At 47.0% G+C, this 27,957-nt stretch overlaps 1 protein-coding gene across 1 annotated transcript; it reads right to left on the bottom strand.

Moving 5' to 3' along the window:
* Window positions 1-65: 65 nt before the first annotated feature.
* On the bottom strand, window positions 66-27,957 carry KAT2A (lysine acetyltransferase 2A). Its single transcript, XM_028703767.2, is given in 19 exon segments — window positions 66-3,434; window positions 5,673-5,757; window positions 6,964-7,027; window positions 7,176-7,212; window positions 8,947-9,061; window positions 9,568-9,711; window positions 12,196-12,306; window positions 13,401-13,527; window positions 16,073-16,281; window positions 17,463-17,599; window positions 18,872-18,982; window positions 19,709-19,815; window positions 20,766-20,957; window positions 22,045-22,226; window positions 22,534-22,623; window positions 23,498-23,643; window positions 25,595-25,718; window positions 27,660-27,917; window positions 27,919-27,957. Coding segments are annotated over 19 exon segments (2,472 nt in total). The 3' UTR covers window positions 66-3,240.

Below are 27,957 nucleotides of genomic sequence, written 5' to 3'. Positions count from 1 at the left end.
CACTTCGCTATTAAGTGTTCCCAACAAAACCTACAATAGTTGGTCAAAAAAGAAAGCAACACACCTTTTATATTTCAGACATATTGTTATTATTTTTCCTTTTATGTATTTAAAAAATGGAATGACAACATTATTGAAAGGCCCAGAGTGGTAGAGTCAGGCCCTGCAATTGTACAGGTTAAGCACACAAATGTGGTGGACATAAGGCAACAGTCACTTAAGAGAAGGCAAGTGGATCGTCACTCAAATGCTTCCCCCCCCCCTCCATGCCCCTTTTATAAGGTTCCTCAGAGGCTTAAAGGACAAAAATCTCCTCTGTAATTGAGAGGAGGAAGGGTGATGAGCATGCACAAGGTTGGAGGAAAAGACTGGGATGAAGTGGAAGATCTTTGACTTACTTCACAAAGCAACTTTTTTTTTCTTATTCAAATTTGCAGCTGAGGGGGTTACGTTTTACACCGAATATCCCAGGCTAAGTGTTAACCAGACGCACATAGCCCCAACGAAATGATGACACTGGCAGCAAGCACTTAAAACAGAGTATATTCCACCTGGGCAAATCACCCTGAAGCAGGCTGGATAACTAAACACAATCTAGTTGTCCATCCACCCCAACTTTCCAACCCTCCTTTCCCATTACCCCATACCTACTGAAATGTGGGGAACCTTCAGATGTTGCTGAACTACAACTCCCATCAGCCCTAGCAAGTATAGTCAATGGCGGGGGGTGATGGGAGGGGGCTAAATGTTCCCCACACCTGTGCTGGAAGGGAAAAAGTGAGTGTGGATGGGCAGCTTATACTTCCTGTATTAAATATACAGGCCACCAATAAAATGCCACTATTCTAGGGCAGCCTCTCTCAACTTTGGGTCCCCAGATGCTCTCATTATCCCTGACCACTGGTCATGCTTGACTAGGAATGATGGGAGTTGCAGTCCGTCAATATCTAGGGACCCAAGGTTGAAAAAAGCTGATCTAGGGTGTTACACATTTGTTTTTCTCACCACCAGACCCCAGAAATTATTGCAACAAAGGCCTGCAATTCTTCATATGGGGTGGGTGAGTGGGGCTTCCAGATGCTGTTTAACTACAACTCCCATCACCCCCTGACCTTTGGGCTTCACTGACTAGGGCTGATGGCAACTGGAGTCCAATAAAGTCTCGAGGGCCCTGGTTCCCCATGCCTGGCTTAGGGCGTTTGATGTCCTCACAATTGTACTCTCATGGCCAAGAGAAAAACAACTGAGCTATAATTTTGTTGCACCACATGGTGGCACAGATATTAAGCATCACAAAATTTATAGGGCGCCTGAGGAGAGCAGCTGTGCCAACTTGGCAACTTACCGCAAGTCATCAGAACACCATGATCATTTTAAAGTATCTGGTTAACAGCAAAACTGGCTGCCTCTATTTCAGAAGAAGAAAACAAAGACCCTCTCTGTACCTCCTTTAAACCAAGGCATGAGAAACAGCAAATATGGCAGACACTCACAGATATATGCGTAGGAAAGTGCGTGTTGAAGACAGGCAGGCGGGTGGGTGGAGCTCCAATGAGAGGGACGGAATCATCGACACCACTGATACTGAGTTGTGTTCCTGATTATTTTCCCCCACCAAAGCTTGGCTACTCTTGACAGAGTGGGTGGGACAATGTCTGTGTGCAAAAGTTTTAAGTGCAGAGATGAAGACTAAACTCAGATGCAGAGGATCAAATAGGTGTGGGGATGTAAGTGCAGGACAGAAAATAATCAGGAATGGGTCATACGTTGTGGATAGAGTGATCAGACAGCCAAGCGGGGTGTCCAGCAGTGGGGAGGGGTCACAGACCTGCTAATTCTGGTCTGGTATGCAGAGAATTTACTACTACTACTACCACCATCAAGCAGTGGGGTGTAAAGTTCCAATCCAGTATCAGGCTTTTGGTAAGCATTGAGAGGGTAAAATCTGGCAACTGAGCAAGGGGGTTATCCCCCCCCCGTATCCTTTACTTGTTTGCCCACCTCCTGCAGCTATATACCGGCTGCATTCACCTGGCAGGTCATTCAATTTTCACGACGTTTTCCTAAAAGTTTACTTTCCACATTGTATTTGCACTTTCACACAGTGTAATATCCACTTCCGGAACCACTGTGGAAAGTATAGGGCAAGTTTAGCACTTATTTCCACATCATTTGCAAACAGACCCTCCCCCCGCAAAGCAAATTACACATAAATGAGCACTAAAGTTCTGGAAGTGGCTTTTAAGTCAGGTAAAATTCAGATATAAAGTGGAACTTAACTTTTAGGAGAAAGTCGTGAAAACTGAATGAGCTGCCTGGTGAATGCAGTCACAATTTAGCCTAAGTAAGGTTCAAAAGGGGTCCTTTCCTCTACAGCAGGGCTTTTCCCAAACGTGGGTCTCCAGCTGTTTTTGGACCACAACTCCCATCATCCCTAGCTGGCAGGACCAGTGGTCAGGGATGATGGGAATTGTAGTTTCAAAACATCTGGAGACCCACATTTGGGAAACACAGCTCTACAGGACAGGCCAACAGCATTCAAACAGGATAGTGGGAAGTTGTGAGTTAGCCAAAAACAAAAAGGAGGGCTTCTGTTTTTCATGGTCCCATCAACGGCTTTTGAAGAGGGGGGTGGGGAAAGAAACCTCTTTATTGCTGAAGTCTGTAATAAAGTCTCCCCAACTCTCCTGGTCCTCTTCTACCTCTCAAGTGCTCCTTTTCTACATTCATATGTCAAGAAGAAATGGCTGAATCTTAAAGCAAGGATGAAGTGCAAGCAGGTGAAAAACTCTCCCAACACATGGAAGCACAAGAAAACCCACAGACATATGCAGAAAAATGGGGGCGGGGAAGAGGGCTTCTCACTTCCCTTGTTACATGTTTTGGATCCATAATGCAAGGATCCATAATCTTTTTCTGGGGTGATCTCCCACACGACTCTCTTCTAAGAAGGAAGACCCAACGGATGGAGTGATAAGGCTCGGAAATTCGAGAGGGCCGATGGCAGATCCCAGTCTGTTCAGGGGCAAGGAGAAGCATGCAACAGAGATGGCACCCGTGCGCATCCCACGCCCCCTCACGTAAAAGGAAAAGCTCTTTTATCCAGCCAACTCCAGATGTGGTTTGTGCGTGAGACGCGGCAAAAGGCAGCAGAAGCGGCCAGCTGTTCGCCACAAGCTGGAAGAGAGTCCCCACAAGATGGAAGGACGGAGGTGTGGGGGGAAATAAGCCCAGATGCTACTACTTGTCGATGAGGCCCCCTTCCTTGAGCTTGAAGTAGAAAAACTTCTCCAGGGTGTTGGCGCACTTGCAGTAATCGCTCTCGGGGGGGTTGTACTCGCGGCAGTTGGTGATTATGCGCTGCAAGTCGGCGATGAACAGCTTCTTGGTGACGTAGTAGCGGTTCTTGAGCCGCTCCGTCATCGTCTTGAGGTCTGATGAGGCAGGGGAGGAAGCAAGGGGGTTGGAGGGGAGAAGGTCACTTGTGCAGGAAGAGCCACCAGTTCAAAGAAATAAATAATAATAATAATAATAATAATAATAATAATAATAGATTCTAGCTGGAAACTGCTAATCACAATTCATCCATTCTGTTGCACGTGGCTTGATATCAAGACACAGTGGTACCTCGGGTTATATACGCTTCAGGTTACATGCACTTCAGGTTACAGACTCCGCTAACCCAGAAATAGTGCTTCGGGTTAAGAACTTTGCTTCAGGATAAGAACAGAAATCGTGCTCCGGCGGCGCAGCGGAAGCAGGAGGCCCCATTAGCTAAAGTGGTGCTTCAGGTTAAGAACAGTTTCAGGTTAAGAACGGACCTCCGGAACGAATTAAGTACTTAACCTGAGGTACCACTGTAGTGGGTTTTTATCACAATTAGCTTACCAGTACACCAAGATGTTTGCGTTATCATCAACACTGCTTTGTCATTTATCAATGGAACCATTTTGCTTCTATATATAATTGCCACTGAGGGTTGTTTTTTTGTGGTACAGTGGTACCTTGGTTCTCAAACTTAATCCGTTCGACTCCCAAAAACGTTTGAAAACCAAGGTGTGGCTTCCGATTGGCTGCAGGAGCTACCTGAACTCAAGCGGAAGCTGCGTCTGATGTTCGGCTTCCGAAAAATGTTCACAAACCGGTATACTTACTTCTGGGTTTGCGGCATTCGGGAGCCAATTTGTTCGGGAGCCAAGCCTTTCGAGTACCAAGGTACCACTGTACTTTGATCTCACTCCTCTCCAAACTCAGCAGCCACATGAATATATATATGTCTACCAGTTTAGGACTACAGTTGAGATATCACTAAGCCTTTTCAGTAATAAATGTGATTCAAGCTTTATTCAACAGAGCAGTAATGAAATAGTTCTGTCAGCGGAAGGATTTCTGATTGTGCAATGAAACTCCCACCCCCCAGGAGCCCCCTAAATCTGTTCTAGGGTTTCTCCCAACCCCTGGAACAGATTTGGAGACAGTGAAGAGGGAGAAGAAAGTTCTGTATTGCCAGTGTAAATCCTTGCACGCTATTTTGCTGTATGCGACTATAAAGGTGCCACAAGACCCTCTGTTGGGTTTGTGGCAACAGATTAACGAAGCTAGCCTTCTGGAACTTTTGCAGGGTATAGTAAAAAAAAATGTGGCTAATGCATGGCTTCATTGCTCATGAAACTCTGTTCATAATCAACAGAAATGGGCAACAGCTTATGTGAGAAGTAGACCGGGTGGAGCGGGGGGCACAAGAGGAAAAAGACACAAAAGCAAATTATAGCAAGAAGAGCAGGGCTGTTTAAGGGATGTCTGTGGCTGTTTGCTCTGAGTTCAGGTGCTAGTCAGATTTATTTGCTAAAACCACTAGTCATCACAAAAAATACAGAAATACAAAGAAGTACACTTCAGCACAGGTGTCCCCAGCACAATGGACCCCATGCTGTATCATACAACTATAAACAGCTTCCCCCAAGGCATCCTGGGAACAGTAGTTAGTTAAGGGAGTTGTTATGAGACACTATTCCCCTCAGAGAACTACAGCTCCCAGAGTTCCCTGGGAAGAGGGGTTGATTGTTAAACCACTCTGAGAGTGGCAAGCTCTATGAGGGGAATAGAGGTACCCTACTAACTCTTAAAGCCCTTACTAACTACAGTTCCCAGGATGCATTGGGGTGAAGCCGTAACTGTTTCAAGTGGTATAATGATTTAAAAGTATAGTGCAAATATTTACATCAATTAAAAAACGTTATGTAGTGTGTTTATCCCTTTCCAAATTGTATTCCTGTAAGAAGGAAACTCTCTGAAGATTTTTTTTGGGGGTGAAATCTATCCCTGGGGGATTATACATGGGGCAACGCAGTATGTAATGAACAACAGTCTCCACCTCTTCCTAACCACAGATGCACGAGCAAATGCAGCAAAAAAATGTCAAGATCACACTGAATTTACCTTTCTAAGCTCATTTCTGCCCTTAGCAGAATTAGGAACTCTTTTAATGTATTGAACAGAAAAGTGCCAAGTCTCAGGAATCTGAAATCCACACCCTTCACCCCTGTGGCACGATTATGATCCAGGAATTAATCTCCATCAATTCTGCCATCTGAAATATTTTCACAACAGCCATACTGACTCCACCTTACTTTTATCAATCCTCTAACCAAGGGCCAAGTCAAACTACCTACCAATGGGGAAACGGATGATCTCATAGTAGTCTGGAGCCTCAGATTTCTTGACCGGTTCCATGAACGGCCAGGCGCTGGGATGGGTCTGGCCAGAAAGGAGAAAAAGAGCCAGTTAGTTAGAACAGTAATGCCACCTTTCCAAAACAGGGAGATTAAATACATTTATTAGAACTAACTGAGATCCACAGCATGGTGTGAAAGCTTTTCAAGTAACACAGTTCTCTGGCTAGAAGTTAAAAGAAGATTAAAAAGAGAAACTGTGATGTTGGCAGTGGGCAGGCCTCAGTCAGAAACATTTAAAAAAACCTCTTATCCCTTTTTACCCTTTTAAACAGCCAGCCAGAGGAAGAGTTCTGTGTAACTCAAAAGCATGCACACATTATGAACCTCGGTTTTAATAAATGGAATAGCTTTATTCTCCCTGTTTAGATTTTTTTTTTTTAACGGTCTTTAATCTATTTTGGAAATGGTCTCCAGTTCATAAAGTGTTGTTGTTGTTGTGAAAATTTGTGTGTGTGAGCTAAACAAGAAGGTTGATCTTTTGAGGCCAGAGAAACAGCTAGGAAAAACAATAAGTGGGCAGGAGCCTGAAAAAAGTTTTCAGTTTGCATTTACAACAAAACAGCTTTTTTAAAAAAATTTAGTGCATCTTGCAAAACTTGTATGAGTGTAAAACAAAAGACCCTTACACCACCCACAATCTGCCTCCATTCACTCCATGAGTTGCAGAAAACCTCCAGAACAGGAGCCTAATTATCAAGTCCAATTTGGTCCCGTCCGAGCCCACAGAGGAAGTGGTTTTGATCCAAACTGCTTCCTTTGAATGCAGGATTCTTTCCTCTGCAGGCTGCTGCAGTGAGCTCCTCTGAAGGTGTGCTCCAAGTGTATCTTCAAAGGCAGTTGCTGTAACTACCGACCAGCTGACGCACACTTACAGTGAACTTTGGGAAGGTGTGTCAATCACCTGATGTCAGGTGACTGACAGGTGAACACTCCCACCCACCTTTTCAAAGCTAGCCTGCTGGTGGGCAGGTGAATTAGGGATTCAGTTCTCTGAACCAGATTCAGTTTGTCACCCCTGTTACACACAAATCCAAAATGCCCCAAACATATTCTGAAGATGGGCTGGGTAAGGATGTCTTTCCCCAGTTAAGTGTGGGTTGGACAATACCGCGAAACTAGGACTGCAACATGCAACTATTTCTCCACTACATCAGGTGGAGAAATCTTGCTTGCACCACCAACTCCCTGCACCGCCCCACCCCACCAAATTGTCATTCAGACAAGTCACCTTGATTTGCGCTAGGAGGTTTTTCAAGGCTGTATACAGCTGGTCAGGATCCCTGAGCTCCTTCCTGCAAGAGAAATTCACAGTCTACAGCATCAGCTAATAAGAGAGATTTGAATGACTCTCTTAAGGTAGGACCAAGATCTTGCTGCTGCTGCTGCAAGAGAGAGGAAGCATTGCGAGGGGGAGAACATGAAAATTGTCACATGACTTACCCTTTCTCCTTCCCCAAGGGCTTCCATCCTGTCTCACCTGGAAAAGAAGGAGAGTCCCTGTATCATTGCAAAAGTAACAAATGACCCAGGACCAGCTCAGAAACAAACAAGCAAGCAAGCAAGCAAGCAAGCAAGCAGCCCCCACAGCGCTGGAGTCAATTTGTAAAAAACACCACATTTGTACACGTAGAAGATAATGTATTTTGCTTTTTTTTAAAAATGGGCAAAAATTGGGGGCCATCTTATATATGGAGAGTGAATGCAGAGAGGGGGGTTGCGGGCATGCGGGCGATCGGCTGCAGCTGCGGAGAGTGAGTGTGCGATTTGCAGCTGCAGTGAGGCTTGCAGGGGCTGTGGCATGCAATTGGTGGGTGCAGCAAGGCATGTGGGCGATTGGTCACAGCAACCTCCCCAACAACAGAAGGGTGACCTCCCTCCAAAAACCTCAACAACTCAGGGCGATCTCCGCTGCCCCCCATATAGATTTCTTAATTTGGGGTTCGAAAAATAGGGGTCATCTTATACATGAGGGCGTGTTATACACGGAAAAAATATGTTAACTGTGGGGCTTCATATTTCCCTGTCTCTTTTATCTTCCAACACAGACATTCCTCCCTTCCTAACCCCAGATGAGTGAGTGCTGGCTGAGGTCACGTCCCCAATAGATGTCCTTTGCTGAAAATCCACCAGAGTCCACAGTGTCACCTGGGGAGAACATTTTCTCCAGTTTTATACCTGGCTGTTGACCAGACTCTGAAGGGAACAAAACACAGCTAAAAAAAGCAAAACACGGCCAATGTGACCCCAAATTAGGGACCTGCTGGGGATCATAAAAGGCCCTCTACCCTGCCCCCATGACACATCACACACTCCTTGGTTGGTCTTCTCTGGAGGAGAGAGGCAATGAAGCCGCTGAAATAGGTACCTCTTTAGAACAGAGGAGTATGGCACCATCATGGTGGAGGCAATGGGGAGGAGAATTACTGGCTTCTTCTGCTAGAGATCTGCCACCATGCCTTCACAAGGATGTACAAAGGATTATGCCAATGACCTATCTAGTCCAACGTCCTGCTCTCACAGGGGCCAGCCAGATGTCTGTGGGAACCCCACAAGCAGGGCATGAGTGCAACAGCACCCTGCCCACCTGCAATTCCCAACAATTGGTATTCAGAGAAATGCTGCTTCCGACAGTGGCACAGAACATAGCCATTGTGGCTACTAGCCATTGGCAGCCTTGTCCTCCATGGATTTGTCTAGTCCATTGTGTTTCCCAAGCGTGGGTCTCCAGCTGTTTTTTGACTACAGTTCCTATCATCCCTGACCACTGGTCCTGCTAGCTAGGGATAATGGGAGTTGTAGTCCAAAAACGGCTGGAGAGCCAAGTCCAGGAAACACTGGTCTAATCCTCTTATAAGAACCTAACAAGGGCATCTTGTTTGCCCCAAGTCTGAACCCTTTCAACAAGCTTGTCGTGGAGGCAATTCCTGACGACTGAAAGCAGTGAATGGGTGCAAGGTGAGAAAAAGGCACGCCCAAATTCAACCTTCCCCAACCTGGTGGTTGTTGCTGGACTACAACTCCCATCATCCTTGACAACTGGAGACATTGGCTGGGCCTTGATGGAAGCTGGGGTCCAAAATACCTGGAAGGCCACAGGTTGGGGGGAAGCTGCCAGAGATCATGGAGGAAGTTGCTCCTATCACAGCACTATTCATGCCACAAGCCATGCTCTCTCCCAAAGACTACCCAGCTACCACCCAGCTGCACTCACGGATGCCTGGTATGCTTTCGATAGGGATATGCCGAACACCTTCCTTGAAGCAAGTGAGGCCGGGGTAGACTTTGCGGATCTGGGCCTGCTTCCTCTCTATCAACTTCTTGATTATCTGTAGGGAGAAGAGAGCAGGTGATGCACCTTGGACTGCCATCCCCACAGGACACCCCTGCAGGACCAGCTCCAGGGGAAAGGCCATAACGGATCACCCAACAAAGGGCTGGTTAAACTTGTGTATTTGCAGGCGACAGGCCAGAATCAAAAAGGCACGTTTCTCTGGGTTGCCGACATTCCGAATTCGACGCAAATATAGTGCACGATGTTTTTTGTTTCAGAATAATTTCTACTTCGGGATGGGGTACACAGGAAACTGCCTTCTACAGCGTGAGAGCATTGGGTCCATCTAGCTCAGAACTGTCTACACTGGCAGGTAGTGGCTCCTGAAGAGGTCCTTCCCAGCCCTACACCTGGGGATGCTGGGGACTGAGCCTGAGGTCATCGGCAGATGCTCTACCACTGAGCTACAGCCCCTCCTCAAAGCGGCCACTGGTAACCTTCTGAATACTGAATTCTGGGAACAATTGCACATTTCGCTGTTCTCCTTTTCTACCTCCTCACCTCCTTCTGCTTCTTGATGATATGAGAGAGCTCTGTGTAAGGGATCCGGGGATTCAGTTCACACTCCATCAAGGTGGCTCCCTCATAGTCCTTGATATAGCCAAGGTATCGGCTCTTGGGGACTTTGATGTCTTTGGAGAAGCCCTGGAGGCCAGACATGAAAGGTCCATTCATTTTTCAGAACAAATAATAATAATAATAGTAATACAGTCATACCTCATGTTACGTTTGCTTCATGATACGTTTTTTTCAGGTTGCGTCCTGCGGCGACCTGGAAGTACTGGAAAGGGTTACTTCCGGGTTTCGCCGCTTGTGCATGCACAGAAGCACTAAATCGCGCATGCGCACAAGCACCAAATCACGCCGCACACCTGCGCAGATACGGCACTTCAGGTTGCGTGCTTTTCATTTTGCGAACGGGCCTCCGGAACGGATTCCGTTCACAACCAGAGGTACCACTGTAATAATAACAACAACAACAACAACAACAACAACAACACCTTAGCAAAGAAAACCATGAACCTATTCATGCACTGAGATGGTGACCTCTTGCCTGAAAGCTTTGACCCTAGCTCCCTCTTTCCCTCCCCAACACAATGGAAGTATCTAGTCCTTACGAGGATGGAAGAGGAGGGAATGCTGACTCAAAAGCCAAGGCTCCAGCATGCTCAATTAGCTCTGTGTAAAACAACCACCTTCTGCATTGCGCCACTGAAAAAGTCTCTCACGTGCACTTTTTAAATGTACACTGTCTTTGGCATTGAGAACTGATAAGGCATACCTAGTCTGGTACATGTTGAGCACATCAAAACTCACATCTATATGTATGAGATTCGCAGACTCAGAGTCAAAGACTTGCTTTTGAAAGCTCTGCGGACTTCTCCTGCCCAAAAGCGAATGCCTCGCCTCCCCACAGACATGCACAGGCTCTTTTATGTGGAAAAACTCACTGGTATGGAGTATCAACATCTCTTTTTTTGTTGCCCTTGGCAGCCATTTTGTGTTGGTACCCACAGCACTTTAACACCACGGGTACTGGCACCTCATAAATATTTTTTAAGCAAAAAAATCACTGGGTCTTCCCAATCGCCAGCCCTGACTTGCACCTTTCTGTTCTAGGTTGAAAGTCCTCTGGGGAGCAACTGCACAGAACTGTGAAGAGCCAGTGTGGTGTAGTGGTTAAGAGCGGTAGTCTCGTAATCTGGGGAACCGGGTTCGCGTCTCCGCTCCTCCACATGCAGCTGCTGGGTGACCTTGGGCCAGTCACACTTCTCTGAAGTCTCTCAGCCCCACTCACCTCACAGAGTGTTTGTTGTGGGGGAGGAAGGGAAAGGAGAATGTTAGCCGCTTTGAGACTCCTTAAAGGGAGTGAAAGGCGGGATATCAAATCCAAACTCTTCTTCTTCTTCTTCTTCAGTCCCACAGGCCAGCCATGAAAATGCAGGTGGCAGTTTTCTCATTTCACTTAATATTAACCACCCACTTCTCTCTCTCAAAAGGAAACCAAAAAGCAGCTAACAGAAAAGACTGTCAATGCAGCCAACATAACAACAGTTGGAACCAGGCTAAGGCCCCATCTGCACTATGCATTTAAAGCAGTATCACACCACTTTTAAACTGCCATGGCTGCCCCCTAAGAATCCTGGGAACTATAGTTTGTTAAGATTGTTAAGATTTGTTAGGCCACCCCTATTCTCTTCACAAAGCTACCATTCCCAGACTGTTGTAACATTCAATCCCTCTTCCCAAGAAACTCCAGAAACTGTAGCTCTGTGTGGGGGAACAGGGGTCTTCTAACAACTCTCACCTTTTACAAACTACAGTTCCCAGGAAGTCGTGACTACTCTAAATGTATAGTACATATAGGGCCTGAGTTAGCTGCACAACACTTTTGCCCTACCGAAACCAATGGGGCAAATTAAAAGGTAAAGGTAAAGGTACCCCTGCCCGTACGGGCCAGTCTTGCCAGACTCTAGGGTTGTGCGCTCATCTCACTCTATAGGCCAGGAGCCAGCGCTGTCCGCAGACACTTCCGGGTCACGTGGCCAGCGTGACAAGCTGCATCTGGTGAGCCAGCGCAGCACATGGAACGCCGTTTACCTTTCCGCCAGTAAGCGGTCCCTATTTATCTACTTGCACCCGGGGGTGCTTTCGAACTGCTAGGTTGGCAGGCGCTGGGACTGAATGACGGGAGCGCACCCCGCCGCGGGGATTCGAACCGCCGACCATGCGATCGGCAAGTCCTAGGTGCTGAGGTTTTACCCACAGCGCCACCCGCGTCCCTAATGGGGCAAATTAGCCACTACTTAAGTCCCACTGATTTTAACATGAACCAAAGACAACTGATTAAGTCTGGGTCCAACCTAATATATCAAACTACAGGTGGTAATAAATTCAATTGGCAAACAAAATTGAGTTTCAAAGCAGTACCACGTGACAATATACCTCATAGGAATTGCTTGACAGTGCCTCAGTTCAACAACAGAATGAACAAGATTTCAATAACCATTATAAATTCACTGCAAGTCCTGTCACAGAGACCACTGGAGAGGCACTTCTGAGTTCTTTATGGAACCATGAAGGCAAAAGCTGGCCCTAAATAAACCTTCATCAGCAATGCTGTAGTACCTGCTTCTTGAAATAGCCAATGGCATATTCATCAGCATAGGTGAGGAAGTACAGGATGCTGTGCTTGATGTGGTATTCTTTCAGGTGATTCATCAGGTGGGTCCCATAACCCTACAAGGAGACATAAGAGGGAATGAGGAAATAATGAGAGTGGCAAACCGCTGGGGGGGAAAGAATCTGATGACTTGAGGATTCATGCAGGAAGACCCAGAATATCATTAAGCATGGCAAAATTAAATGAGTTCCATTTAAAATTGATTCTGGGGTAAGTAATGGCCAATTCTGAGGTAATAAATATGGAACAGCGAATGCCATAAGCATGGGCACATTAAATTACCATTGATTTTTAATTAATTCTGAGGGGGAAATTTTAAAATTCTGAGGAAATTAAATTACCATTCTTCTGGCATTAAGAATCTAAAGTGAGGTATCAGTATAATAGGTAGACAGATACATACCTATCATACTTGAACGGGAGAGGAAACAGTTCAGTGTGGACTGAGCATGCTAAAAGCAATACTTCTGAGCAATGCCACACAGTAAGCTGCAGGTCCCAATGTATGGGTATGTAGACGCAACATGCATATAAGTGCAGTGTGGTTTACTTGAGTGGGACATTTAAACACCCTTCCCCAACCATTTTTTGGGATAATTGAGGAGTCCCCTGGAATGAAATCATCATCATAAAAACTTCATTATTTGTACCCCGCCCATCTGACTGGGTTTGCCCCAGCCACTCTGAGTGGCTTCCAGCACATATAAAAACATAATAAAAAGATTAAAAAGCTTCCCTAGACGGGGCCACCTTCAGATGTCTTCTACAAGTTATATAGCTAGCTAAACAAACAAACAAACAAAACAAAACAAAACAAAACAAATAATTTGAAGGAACCCATTTCTGGCCTATCCCTTTCCCCATATTCCTGCCCAATATGCCCTCCATTCACAGAGCAACTTCTTTATTAACGACGACGGCAATACAGTTAGAGGGCGGGAATGGTGAATGCTTTCTAAATTTGCCCCCACTTTTCTGGAAGCTTTGCACTTGTTTATGATCGACTGCAGGATCTCGAATGTTACTGTAGAGCTCAATTCCACCCCTTGCCTTGGGCTATTGCCCTTCCTGGCCAGGTAGACTCACACATACACATAACACAAACACACCCACCCCACATCGTAACACAATCCACCTCCAGCAACCCTACCTTGACTTGCTCATTGGACGTCACAGCACAGAAGACAATCTCTGTGAACCCCTGGGTGGGGAACATTCGGAAGCAGATGCCGCCGATCACTCGGCCATCTTTGATCAGTGCCAGAGTCTTGTGTTTGCTGTGAAGAAAAGCAGAGCAATGAATGGAAGTGTCTGGACTGCAGAGGAGCCGTAAGCTCAGAAGCACAGCATCTGTTCTGCGTGCAGAAGGCCCCAGGCTCAAACCCTAGCATCACCAGCTAGGGCTAGGAAAGATTTCTTGTCTGAAATACTGGGAGAGCTGCTGCCAGCCAGCATAGCTAATTCTGGGCAAAATGGGCCTACAGACTGATTCAGTCCCGTATAAGGCAGCTTCCTATATTCCTATGAGCATCATTATTCTCTCATCCCACTCTATACCTTTCCTGGACTGAATTGAATAAAGGGATATACAGCAGTGTTGCATAGTGGTCAGAGCATTAGACTAGGACGTGGGAGACCAGGGTTCAAAACCCCCCACTTGGCTATGAAGCTCACTTGGTGACCTTGGGCCAGCCACTGCCTCTCTGCCTAACCTACCTCACAAGGTTGTTGTGGGGACTAGATGAGGAGGGGGAGAAGAATGGACACCAGCTTGACCTCCTTGGAGGAAAAAGGTGGCATATAAATCAATCAATCAGTCAGTCAGTCAGTCAGTCAGTCAGTCAATCAATCAATCAATCAATCAGTCAGTCAGTCAGTCAGTCAGTCAGTCAATCAATCAGTCAAACAAACAAACAAACAAACAAACAAACAAACAAACAGTGACTGCCTGTAATCTGCAAACAATCCCGCCCCCCACACTTTAAACAGTCTGAGCTTCTCTTGTGGAATCCTGGAAATTTGAGAGATCTTACTTTGTTTTCCCTGCTCCACCTGAACAAACTGAAATTATCCAGGGAGGCAGGAATGATTGTTACACAAGGTTAAGCCTGAACACGGATAAACCCTCTGTCCTTTTATCAGAATAGCCAGGAGAGGCACCACTGGCAGTATGGCACAACAAACCTGCAGGCCACCTCTGCCTACAACCCAGGAAAAGTGAGCTGCTGCAGAATGTTCGCAAGCATTCTAACACAGGGATGGGGAACCAGTGGCCATCGAGGTGCTTTTGGGTACAACTCCCAGCAAGTCCCTACAGCTCCTGACCACTGGGGCCACAGTGAGTCCTCCTCCCTGCTCTAACACCAAAAATAGCCTTTTTGTCAAGATGGAAACAGCAGTGTTGGGCATTGGGCTATATATTGTGCCGAACACTAAAAGAAAGGAATTGTGAATTATTTTTTCTGTTTAAGCATGGTTTTCTTCTGTCAATCAGGTGGCATTTCAGCAGGATGTGTCAACCACAGAATGCTGCGACAGAACTGTGTCCGGCCAACTTACAGTGGTACCTCTGGTTACATACTTGATTCGTTCTGGAGGTCCGTTCTTAACCTGAAACTGTTCTTAACCTGAAGCACTACTTTAGCTAATGGGGCCTCCCCCTGCTACTGCGCTGCCGCCGCACGATTTCTGTTCTCATCCTGAAGCAAAGTTCTTAACCCGAGGTACTATTTCTGGGGTAGCGGAGTCTGTAACCTGAAGCGTCTGTAACCCGAGGTACCACCGTACTTACAAACGATATTGCACAGTACAGCGAGGGGGAAAGAAGAGACTAAGCAAGAGGTTTTCAGCCTTTTTGAGTCCACGGCTCCCTTGACCAACTACAGTCATACCTCATGTTACGTTTGCTTCAGGTTGCGTCCTGCGGCAACCCGGAAGTAATGGAATGGGTTACTTCCGGGTTTCGCCACTCGCGCATGAGCAGACACGCAAAATGATGTCACGCACATGCACAGAAGCGGCGAATTGCGACCCGCAGGTTGCGTTCTGTTCAGGTTGCGAACGGGCCTCCGGAACGGATCCCGTTTGCAACCAGAGGTACCACTGTGCATTCTTTCTGCAGCACCGAACAGTGGGGCTCATCAGCCCTGTTCTGGCACCCCTTGCCTGCAGAGCTGGTAGTCCTTCACCCCTCCCTTGTGGAGGGTTACCTCAGCATCCTTTCCCCCCCCCCCCCGCCCCCGGGATTCCTCTGGGTAGCCGCAGCTGCCGCCCCTGGTCTCTGACCTGCCCACCCTGCCCCAAGGAGAGAGGCCTCCTTACACTGCCCCACAGAGGCCTGGGAAGCACCCCCTGGCCAGCCCCAGAGGCACCGTTTATCTGGGGAACTTGTAGCCAGGGCTGCTGCAACGAATTGCCGTGCAAGCCTTTGAGAGATGCAAGAGGGCATCAGAAGAGGGAGGGAAGGAAAGAGGCACAGAGTCCAGTGTTGCCGGCGGCACCCCTGACCATCATTCAAGGCACCCCAGGGGGCCATGGCACACTGGTTGGAAACCACTGGACTAAGCTGTTGAACAGAGGCTCGGCTCACATCCTAATTTGTCGGCAAACCTTTTGTTGAAAGTTCTGGAAACAAGTCCCTATGTTCATATTCTTCGAGTCTTTACTCGATAAATCTGCACCGATTTTTAAGTTTTCCCAATTCTAAAGACTCAGGGTTGGGCCGGGGGGGGGGGGGGTTGTGGTGTTAATACAGCACCTGTCTTATGACACACCTATTCCTACCCGCAACCATTGACGAACCAGGGCCGTTGCTCAACTTACGGATCAAAAACCAGACGGGTAATGTACTCCTTGGGCATTCGAGGCAGCTGGTGTGAAAATACATTCTGCAGCCCAACCAGCCACATGAGAATCTTCTTGTTGGATTTCTGCGAGAGCGAGTTGCCAATGACATGGAATTCAATGATGCCGCGGCGCTCCTCTAGGCGGGCCGTCTCATCCCGGGCTGCATTGGCGGAGAGCAGGCTGGTCTGGGAGCAAAGGAAAAACAGAACACTGGCAGAACTCGTTAATGCTAACATGCAAGGTCTGAATGAAATGGACCATTATATTTTTTTAAAAAAATTAAAACCTGTATGTGGTCTGTGGATGATGGGATTAACTTGTGCCTGACTCATGGCTTTGCCTACCTGGAAAAAAACAACTTGGAAGGCGTCACAAACTAATTAAGGGAAGATAAGGTCAGAGAAAATTGTTTTCCTTGAATCTTTGGGAAGTGTATGTGGACTGGTATGCAAATCGAAGGCAACACCAAGCTTTAATTAGCCAAGGAATGCTTGATATGTTTCATTATGCTACACTCTTTGCTTTGTGTGTGTATTATCATTCTTAGGTTTAGGTACTTTCCTCCACGTATGATGATGAAGAAGAAGAGTTTGGACTTGATATTCCGCCTTTCACTCCCCTTAAGGAGTCTCAAAGCGGCTAACAATCTCCTTTCCCTTCCTCCCCCACAACAAACACTCTGTGAGGTGAGTGAGGCTGAGGGACTTCAGTGAAGTGTGACTAGCCCAAGGTCACCCAGGAGCTGCATGTGGAGGAGTGGGGAATCGAACCCGGTTCACCAGACTATGAGTCCACCGTTCTTAACCACTACACCATGCTGATGTACGAGGACCTCTTGTTGATGTTTTTAACCAAAAAAAACCCACTAGTTCAAGATAATGTTATTTCATGTATCTCATTTCATGTGAGGCTGAAGATCTGCTTGGGTTCACGCAACGGGCCGGAACTGAACCATGCAATTAGCATGACAACTGCTGAGATTGGTTTGCTGTATTCTGTGCCAAATGTGCATTACTAAGCCTTTCTATTAGCCATACAGACTCTACCCAGGCCATACCCCTTTCTGAGGGGCCTGCACCCTTCTCCAATGTCTTTTGTCTGGTTGGAATGTGTCAATGAATGCCCCTTAGCTTCCTGGCATGGAGGATAAAGAGGAGTCAGTTGAGTGCAGGCAAAAAACTAGCCTGCTGCACAAAGGTAAAATTTACGTTCACTGATCTGCTCACATTTGCCTTTGGCCCTGGCCAGCAGCGGCCTATGAAACCTGAAATGTTGCCCCCAAAAAGAACATGTCCCTCAGACTAAAAACTGATTCCCAAAAAGTTGGTGAATATCTGCTCCTTTATGCCCCTCCTGCTTGCCATACCTCAGGTCCCAGCATGGCTGCTGGATCTGTGATAGTCAACATCACTTCGTTTACGAGCTCCATCGGGATGTCACCCAGCACGCGAATCCGCTTCGCATCCTCCAGCGTCAAGCTCTCTGGAAGCTTCCTCTTCTCGCCTGTGCGACAGGGAAAAGGAATGAGGCCTCAGGCTCTATCTACGCCTATGCCAAAAAAATTATAGTAGGCTGAAGTGACTGATGTAACTCCCAGAAACGTTAACTTCTCACTCTTTTTTAACAAACAGCATATGCATAAATCTGATTCTGGGTTTTACTCCTACGTGACAGGTGGCTTTGAGCTGCAGTGTCAAATTTAAGACATGGTTAAATATAGCTTATGAATGGATTGCGAGTAAAACAATACTTGTGGAGCTGGGTTCCAAAACCTGGCCCTCATGGGCACCACAGCTCCCTTAGATGCTGCCTACCAGGGCCCCCTTCCCAATGTTTCTTTATCTATATTTATAAAAAGGAGGGTTTTTTGGGTGGGGGGTCTTATCTGTTGCCTGTTTTCTTTTGTCTGTGTTTTATTTATTTGGAGCGTGTTGGTGGTTTGCCTCTCACTGGAGAGTGGGTGGGTGGCTTCTGAGCATCCTCAGTTTTTCTTCTGCAAAATGGGTATTTCACAACTAGCTGGAGGCAGTATGCTTCTGAATGCCAGTTACTGGGAATCTTCAAGTGTGGAGTGCTGTTACACTCAATTTGTCCATGCAGGCTTCGCAAAGGCATCTTGGTCCTGTATACCTGAAGGAGCGTCTCCACCCCCATCTTTCAGCCCGGACACTGAGATCCAGCGCCGAGGGCCTTCTGGCGGTTCCCTCATTGCGAGAAGTGAGGTTACAGGGAACCAGACATAGGGCCTTCTCGGTAGTGGCACCCACCCTGTGGAACACCCTCCCTTCAGACGTGAAGGAAATAAGCAGCTACCCTATCTTTAAAAGACATCTGAAGGCAGCCCTGTTCAGGGAAGTTTTTAATATTTAATGCTGTATTGTTTTTAACACTTGATTGGGAGCCGCCCAAAGTGGCTGGGGAAACTCAACCAGATGGGCGGGGTATAAATAATAAATTATTATTATTATTATTGGTTGGCCACTGTGAGAACAGAATGCTGGACTAGTTGGGGCATTTTCCTGATCTAGCAAGATTTATTTTCATGTTTCTTGGATTTCCAGCTGTGCCCCCAGGCTCAAGGAGGCTAGGAATGAACCAACGGCTTTTAATTCAGTACAAAACCTTCTGAGTTTGCAAAACTCTTGGCTGGTTGTTCAAGAAACACTTTTGCAAAGGGAAAAACAGATGTCTCCTAGCAAGGGCTTATTATTAAACCCTTCGCTGAAGATGTTTGGCTTGGACATTCTCCAGATACGTCTACACTACAGGCTTTACCTGGCACAGAATCCAATGAGCTGCCATCCAGGTTAATGGAAGCCAAGGAGGAACTGCAGCTCAGAGATTTGCTGAAGAGCGGAGTGCTGGCTGCGGGAACGGTGCTGATTGCTGCACGGAAAAAAACAAGAACACACAGCCCTATTAAAGACACGAAGCAGCTGCAACAGAAAATGAAGGAGGAATCGTCTGACCCACCCTCACCTGCCCCAGGTACATAACGTATAGCCACAACAAGCAGCCAACTTACACCGTAATACCTAAAATATCCCATTTTAAGGGGCTCAGGGTGGCATGCATGGGTTACCCCTTTTTACTGAGGTTTAGATAGCACCCACCCACGAGTGCTGAATTGCAACCCTCTCCAGTCATGCTACCTTCGGGTGTCTGTCTAAGGACCATCAGCTTTGAGTGTTTCAGGATCTCCTACAGTGCTGGAGGATATGACTGGATCTTTAAAGAAAGCTAAACCCACAATGGTCATTTATAAACGCTTAGTGGACTGCTGTAATGTGGATGTTCAGGATCTTGAGACAAAATGAATAGGGAACAGAGAGCCCAATCCACACAGCCCAATCAGTTGATTGGGAATTTATGGGTTGTAGCCAATGCCAGTCCTAGTCAGAGCAGACCTACAGGTTTTTCCCCCCTTTTTGATTGCAGCAGGCCCCACGTACAAATCACCAGTTAAAACAACCTTGGGTAGCAAGACTGGGCAAGACCCCTGCTTGACACTTTGGAAAGCTCCTGCAAGTCAGAGCTGACCACCATAAGGCTGTGTCACAGATTTGCATGAGGACAGACGGCTGCCAAAAAAGGGTTCCAAGAGATACACACCTGGCCGGGGAACGAGTGGGGTTCCTTCTGACGCCGGCATAGTAAAGTCGGCCTCCCAGATTGGTGAGCTCTCCCCATAGATTTCTTCCTCGAGCATTGATAGAAACCTGGGCAGGGAGAAATGGAGGGGAATCAGCAGGGCAAAACATATACAGGAGTCTTATGAACCCCAGTGTCAATGCAGTGGGGGCAGAGACTTCAAGCTTTAGCCCTGGGTTAAAATCCCCACCTTTTAAAAATGGAGATGATGCTCAACCTTATGTAGCTGTGAGTGAGTCTCCCTCAAGCCTCCATTCTCACATCTTTTTTGAAAACAGGTCAAAAGAGGTCACTGGGAAAAAGCAATTTACTGGCCCCCAGAATTGCCTTAGTCCCCAGGAAACTAAAGAGGGCTAAAGAGATGGCTAACCTAGCAGGACACCGTGTCACCAAAGAATAATCCCATGGATGAGCTGGAGCCAAAGTATCATGAAAGTGAATGAGAAATTGGGACTGGCCAATCATGCACCAGATTTAGGCATCGGTGGTGTACATTCATATTAGTGCCCAGGACAGCTGACTTGGATCCTAGGTTATGGGTGCCCATGATGTCATGCTGTGACATGACATCATGTGCGCCCCCCTGGCCTTGGCACCTGACTTCCGGTGGCACCAGAAGTCAGGTTCTGAGACCTCGGACATGACTTCCGCTGCTTTCCAAGGCACCAAACATTGTGTTGGGGGTCCTGCAGTGTGGGTGCTGAGCACTCACAACAATTTTATGGGTGCTCAGGCACCCAGAGTCCCTTACAGTTGGCACCCCGTCAGTGTCACACCACTTTAAACAGAGCTATGATTCTCAGAGCAGTTTAACCATCAACCCCTCTTCCCAAGGAACTCTGGGAATTGTAACTCTGGGAGGGAAATATGCCTTCGGACTCCTCAGAGCTGCCATTTTGCACCCAAAGTGTTGTATCCAACTAAATCTATCAATTTCAATGGGCCTATTTTAAACTGGGTACCAACCCGCTACAGCTGCATGGCCCCCTTTCCTGTAGCTTCATGGAACTGGCCTTACTTGGGGAAGTGGGTGAGGATGAGGGTCCGTTTCTCTGGTACCAGCTTGTCCTTCTCCACGCGGAACTTCTCCAGCAGCTGCCGGCGAGTCACCGTGAAAGTGGACTTGAGGAGGTTGCGCCCAAACACCTGGGTGGTTTCGTAGCGTGGGAGGCTGTCGCAGCTTTGGGGGACGTGGCAATAGCACAGCCACCTAGGGTGAGGGAAGGCCAGAGAGGTGTCATAGGCAGCGAGGACTTATTAGCGCAACAGGGGGAAATGGAATTATTAGGTCACGGCAGCGTTTCCCAACATTTTCTTTCCGAACCTGGGTTTCCTCGAAAACCTCCTCTACCTCCCCAAGCGCACATGCCTCCAGGTGAATGGGCAGAATCCTGACATACAATTGAATCAATGCAGTCCTCCATTCCTCTCTGCCTGTGTGGACTAGGGGACCAATCCAGCACTGTCTCGGATGGAAGAACGAGTACAGGCCATCTCAGACGCCCTCTTAAAAATCAGCCAACGGGGGTAGGCGGCCAGAGGGAGAAGAAAATTTGCTGAGGTCAGAACGTCCCATATACAGTCGTACCTCGGGAAGTTGAACAGAATCTGTTCCGGAAGTCTGTTTGACTTCCAAACGTTCAAAGACCAAAGCACGGCTTCTGATTGGCTGCAGAAAGCTCCTGCAGCCAATCAGAAGCTGTGGAGGTCCCGTCGGATGTTCGGCTTCCAAAAGAACGTTCGAAAACCAGAACACTCACTTTTCGATCGTTCAGGAGCCGAAACGTTTGACTCCCAAGGTGTTTGGGAGCCAAGGTACAACTGTACTCCCCTGCAGCGTTCATTATTAGGGCAGCAGAGTTTGGGCAGTCGCTATGACTTCTTCCACTGGTGAATGAAAAGTGACTCTGCTTGCTGCAGGATCAGCTCCCTCCCTTCTCCTCTGGCTCCCATCTGAGAAGCACCGAGGAGTTGTTGTTTTGCTGTAGTTATTCAGGAAATATGGAAATACAATTGCCCAGAGGTGTTCATCTTTATCAATAAGTCACCAAACCACACTTGACAATGCAAATGAGTCATTGGAGATTAACCCTGCTGCTAATAATAATAATAATAATAATAATAATAATAGTTGTTGTTATTTTATTTTATTTATACCCCGTCCATCTAGCTGGGTTTCCCCAGCCATTCTGGGTGGCTTCCAGCACATATAAAAACATAATAAAATGTCAAACATTAAAAACTTCCCGACACAAGTTAAGACTTGGGCTCTGCTTTCTTCGCTTCCCCCAGCTCACCTGGTGTAGTTAACCTTGTACGTTGCCACATCATCATTTTGTGAGCGCTGGCGGAACTGAGACGGCGTTTCCAGCTTCCAGTAGTTTAGGCACAGAAGGAACATCTTCGACAACTCAAACATGGTCTGTCGCTCCTTAGGGGGCAGGTGGCTGAACTTGTACTGCACAAAGTTTAAGACGCCCTGAGAGGGAGAACAGAAGGCCAGGTGAGCTATAGCAGCCTTACACTTCTGTGGGGTCTCCGGCATACTGGGTTGCCATCTGAGCCCTACCCCCCCAAATTATGATTTATACAGTTGTTAGGAGCCCCCCTAGTTCCCTCACAGAGCAACCATTCCCACAGTTCCCAGTGAAGAGGGATTAATTAAACTACTCTGAGAATTGTAGCTCCGTGAGGGGAATACAGCCTTTTCTTTTCTAGGCACAGGGAGCCAAACATGTGTTTTAGATGCACCCTGGCACTTTACATCTCTCAAGGCATCTTTTTACCTGTTCAATGTTTGGTTTTTCAAAAGGGGGGCTTCCGAGTGAGCCCTCAACAACCGGGCGGCTCATCTGGAGGATGCATTTCCTTAGGAGCTGTGGAGAGGGGGGAAAGAAATTGTTTTAATCTCAAAGGAAAAAAGGCGGGGGGAATCACCCATTATTTCCTTGTAGGGTTTTTTTTTTTTTTTGTATTATTTTTTTATTGAATTTTCAAAAGTTTGACATATTTACTTCAATACCTAATAAATTTATATTTTCTTGACTTCCCACTTCATTTTCCGTGGTGTTTTAATTCCTCCCCCCGCTGTACAATACCTTCTCTCTCTTATACCAACACGTTGATACTATATTCTTCTATTCCTTCTGTCGCTCCTATTTCAAATCCTCCTCGAGATGGTTTTACTAGTTCTGTCTAAGATGTTCCAAGGTATGTGGGATGCCCACAATCTGTTCAGAATGGCTTCCATCTAAGGTGCACAACAATTCCATGCCAGCGCATAGCAAGTTCAAACCCTGGCATCTCCTGGTAGGCCCGGGAAAGACTGGAGAGCTGCTGCCAGCCAGTGCTGGGGAACCTGTGCTCTCCAGGTGTTGCTGGGCTCCAACTCCTAGCAGCCCCAACTATCATGTCCAATGCTCAAAAATGACTAGATGGTAGCCCAACACCAAATGGCGAGCCATAGGCTCCCCAGCCTTGGCACAGACAATGCTAAACTCAAAGGACCGGTGATCTGGCTCAATGCAAGACATCTTCCTATGCTCCCACACTTTTCAACACTGGTCTCCAGTTATTTCTGCATTAGTATTACCAACCACCAAAGCATTGATGTGAAATAGCCACTTAAAAGATCTTGAGAACTTCCTTGTATTCAGCTGAGTTTCTGCTCTCCCTACCACCTGCCCCACCAGAAAACCCCCAACCACCACTGTGGACATTTTGCAATGCACTATTCCTCTTTGAGCTCACCTTAAACAGGTAGAAATAAACTTGCTTGGTGTCTGTGTCCTCTTCCTTGTGCACTGACATGAAAAGGTTCTCCACATCTACTACCATCCCCAGAAGCCGATTGATCTCTTCCTCAGAGACATTCTCCAGGTGAGACACATGGTCAGCTGAGGGCAGGTGAGAGAAATCAGGTCATGGTCTAACCCAAATGGAATGGAGCGCAACAAAGGCTCATCATCCATCCACCTCCCACCCCGCCACCATCCAGATAACTCTCTTTATCTAGCAACTAATGGGGCTTATCTACATTATATAGGTCTGCTGTGTGCAAGATTCTGTCCAGGAGGGAAGGGGCACCTGTGGCCCTCCAGCTGTTGCTGGACTACAACTCCTTTTGGCCTCCCCATTCCCTTTTCTTCACGTGTCATGTCTTTTTAGAACAGGGATTCCCAAGCTTGGGTCTGCAGCTGGGGGTTTTTTGGACTACAACTCCCATCATCCCTAGCTAGCAGGAGCAGTGGTCAAGGATGATGGGAACTGTAGTCCAAAAATAGCTGGAGACCCAACTTCAGGAAACTCAGTTTTAGAAACTTTTCCAGCCTGAGGGCCACATTCCGTTGCAGGCAACATTCTGGGGGCCACGGGCCAGTGGTGGGTGTGACTAAAGGCAAATGAAATCTAAGCAATAGATGCAACTCTTACCTTTGTACAGTACGATACACGCCAGCAACCAGAGATTTCAAGATACACACACACACACACTTCCACTCAGGGAATTCAAGAATTCAAGATCACATTTCAGAGAAGCAAAGCAGGCAAGGAGGGTGTAGAGCAGGACTGGTGAGGGGTGTGACCTAAGGGAGAGTCTCAAGGCCTGGAAGACCGCACCTGGCCACCCTAGAAGTTTTTGGTCCCGTTTTGGTCCTGTGAGCAGTGCCAGGACCATAATAGTAATGATCTCTGTGAGAGACGTCTTTTGGCTAAAGTACAGGGTATGGCTGTCATAAAAGATGATACACACAAACATTTGAACACCACTCATTGTCCACCCCTGTTGTACAGTATAGTGGTCAGAGTATTTAAGTAGGACAGAGGGCAGTGAGTTCAGTCACAAAACACACTGGATGACTTTTGAGTCAGTCACTGCCTCTCATCCTAACCTACAGTGGTACCTCAGGTTACATACACTTCAGGTTACATACGCTTCAGGTTACAGACTCCGCTAACCCAGAAATAGTGCTTCAGGTCAAGAAATTTGCTTCAGGATGAGAACAGAAATCAGGCTCCAGCGGCGCGGCAGCAGCGCGAAGCCCCATTAGCTAAAATGCTGCTTCAGGTTAAGAACAGTTTCAGGTTAAGAACGGACCTCCGCAACGAATTAAGTACGTAACCCGAGGTACCACTGTACTTCATAGGGTTGTCGTGAATATAAAATGAAAGGGGGAACCACGTCCACTGGCCTGAGTTTGATGGAGACAGACCGAGATAAAAATGAAACAAACTGTTTTTATTTATTTTTTTAAATAACCACCAAATAAAGTCTGATATCCAATATGGAATTTGGCACCCAAAGAACAGGAGCTCTTTCTTTTTTACCTTACTATATAATACAAATGTAAGGATGCTGTTATGTAGCAGTTCATCATAAGGATAGTGGGGTGATGGTGGGGGAGTGGGGATTTTGCACACCATGGGGAAAGTAAGTGGGATTGGTGGGCAAAGTGAGCAGGGACATGGTACCTACCCTTTTTTTAAAAAGAAGGTTTTTCGTACACTGCTTAGAGACAAGCATAACTAAGCAGTACTGTATATAAACTGTCAAAATAAATACTAATAAACAAATAAAAGTAGGAACAGCCAAAAGAAGGCATTCAGAAGTAACAGGGTCCAATCTTATGGGTCAGGGAATGCCTGGGCAAAAACACGTTTCCACCAGATGTCAAAAGCAACTAATAAAGGATGCTTCATATATGGCAGAGGAGAAGGGCATTTTTCACAGTACAGCATCACTTTTGCTGGTGGTAGACTTGATGGGGAAGTCCCCTTCCCGACTCCCAAGTGCCTTCACCTGGGCTGGGAATAAAACAGCCTGAGAGAGAGAGAGGCTTGCTGAGTTACCTAGCGTGTGCCCACAGCTACGGCAGGGCTCGCTGAGGTTGGTGACCGTCTGCTGCAGGTCCATACGGGGGGCTGTGGGAGGGTTTGGGTTCTTCCACCCATTGCATTTGCAAGAGTCATTAGCCTGGAGGAGTGGGGAGAAAGAGAGAGAGAGCGAGCAAGGTTGCTATGTGTAGAAAAAACTGGGGCATTGCTCACATCCATGAACACCATAACTAACATGTTACAGGTAAAAAGCTGCTTTAATAAAAGCAGAGCCATGCTGAATTTTCACTCAGACATGTTTAAGGCAAAAAGAAAAGGTGCTTTCAAGGGATGTGAAATGTACCCTGGAGTGGGTTTCGGGGGAAACACACCAAACTTCACCCCCTTTTGGCTTCATTTTTCCTGGCTGTTTACAGCCATTGTTCTACTGATCTGCTTCTGCACCATTGTAATTTTTTTTATTTAATGTACAGAGCTACCTCTTTTCCCTTCACTGCAAGATCCTATGCAATCAGAAATTTATTGCAGCAGACATGATGACGTATTATAGAGCAAGTCAGATTTGACTATTTATTGAGACCAGTATGAGTAAACAGAGATGCAATGGCATCTCTCTGAAGCCCCTATCAGACTTCAGTTGTGCCAGAATGTGCTTTGGCAGGTGCAGCATGCACCCCACAGACAGCAACACAGTGCAGACAGGCAGGACCTATATACCTGGATGAGCGTCTGAGCAGACACTTGCCGCTTCAGTGTGCTGAACTGCCGCAGCACAGAGGAAAGTTGGCTCAGGTGGCCAAGGCAATGGGAATGTGCTTCCTCCCTCTTTCTGTGTCCATTTTTGCTTCCCATAAAATCACAGCCACTAAAAATGGGGAGGGGGGATGCAAAAATGTTTATGCAACTTAATCGGTTCCCTTATTGTTTTAAGGCAGAACAGAGCCATTCTATGTGGTGCCTGTTACGGAATGCACAGTCGCTTCCCACACATATCACTATGCTGCTGCAAATGACTGCAAAAGGAGGTTTGCAAAGATACAGTGGGAATGACTTCATCTGCCTGACTGCAGAAAAGGGACACGGGAATCCTTGAGCAGAGATGCACAACTACCAGAAGTGGGAAGCTGAAAAGGCCAAGTTCCATTTCATCACTCACAATCACCAAGCTCCAGATACTGATATCCTTTGATTCATCCACATATTTAGTATTAGATCAGGCATAATGGGTTGTATCCAATGCTATTCCTACTGAAGAGTAGACCTACTGAAATTAATGAATCTTAGTCTGTCATGCCCATTAACTTCAGTGGGGCCACTCATGATTTGGAATAGCACTAACCACAATTGGAAGTGCTGCAATAGCTTCATTTTTTGTGGAAATGAATTTCATGATTAGAATTAACAGCTATGACCAACGGCATGCTTCCTGCCATAAAGCTCAGTACTGCTCTTTCAGGTGGGGCAGATACAAGGCTTTAGAAGAGTTGGAAGGGAAAACTAGAATCATTTAATCCAACCCCTTGCAATGCAGGAATCTTTTGCTCAACGTGGGGCTCAAACACATAACCCTGAGATTAAGAGTATCATGCTCTACCAACTGAGCTAGAGATACTACATATTTCAAGATTCATTTCATGATTGTTTTCTAAACATGCATATTATAATAATTACTGTATTATTATTTTTCAAATGGGGCTATAGCTGAGCAAAATATAATAAACAGAAGATTCCAGGTTCACTCCCTGGCATCAACAGGCAATAGATTTCAGGCAGGCGTCATCCGAAAGACCTTGCCTTAAACCACGGAGGCCCATTACCAGAAAATCAGAGCAGACAGTGTGGATCACATGGTTTGTTAGGCAGCTCCTTACATCCAAAAACATTTTATTTCCAACTGTTGCCATTTGCCCATAGAATTCCAGGATATGGGCGATTAAAAACGTAAACGAACATCCCGGACAAACAAATACAGCTTCTATGTCTGCAACATCTTTTCTGGTCTAGAGAAAGGATGCAGCTATGGCTGGACCACGTAGCCGGGAGGAATCCCCAGTCTTTTGATCCCTCCGGGCCCCCGTACCTTGCAGGCTGAGAACACCCCTAGCTTTTCCAGCTTCTTTGCCCGCGGGAAGCTCCGCGCATGCGCCTTACGCTGGCTCGCGCGCTGCTGCTGGCTCAACCCCGGGCGAACCGGATCGCTGCTGCTTCCTCCGGCTCCGCCTCCTCCCACTACCGGCGGAGCCGTGGCCGCAGACACTGTGGAGACGGAGGGAGCGCTAGCCTGCGGGGCCCGGCTAGCCTGCGATGAGACCTCCGGCTCCGCCATGATGCCCGGGACCCCTCCGAGGCGGCGTGGGCGCGTGGGCGCCACTGCGCAT

Source organism: Podarcis muralis, chromosome 13 (assembly GCF_964188315.1).
Source record: "Podarcis muralis chromosome 13, rPodMur119.hap1.1, whole genome shotgun sequence".
NCBI classification, from domain to species: domain Eukaryota; kingdom Metazoa; phylum Chordata; class Lepidosauria; order Squamata; family Lacertidae; genus Podarcis; species Podarcis muralis.
The sequence above is the reverse complement of the archived record's forward strand: the minus strand, read 5'-3'. Positions and strand labels throughout refer to the sequence as shown.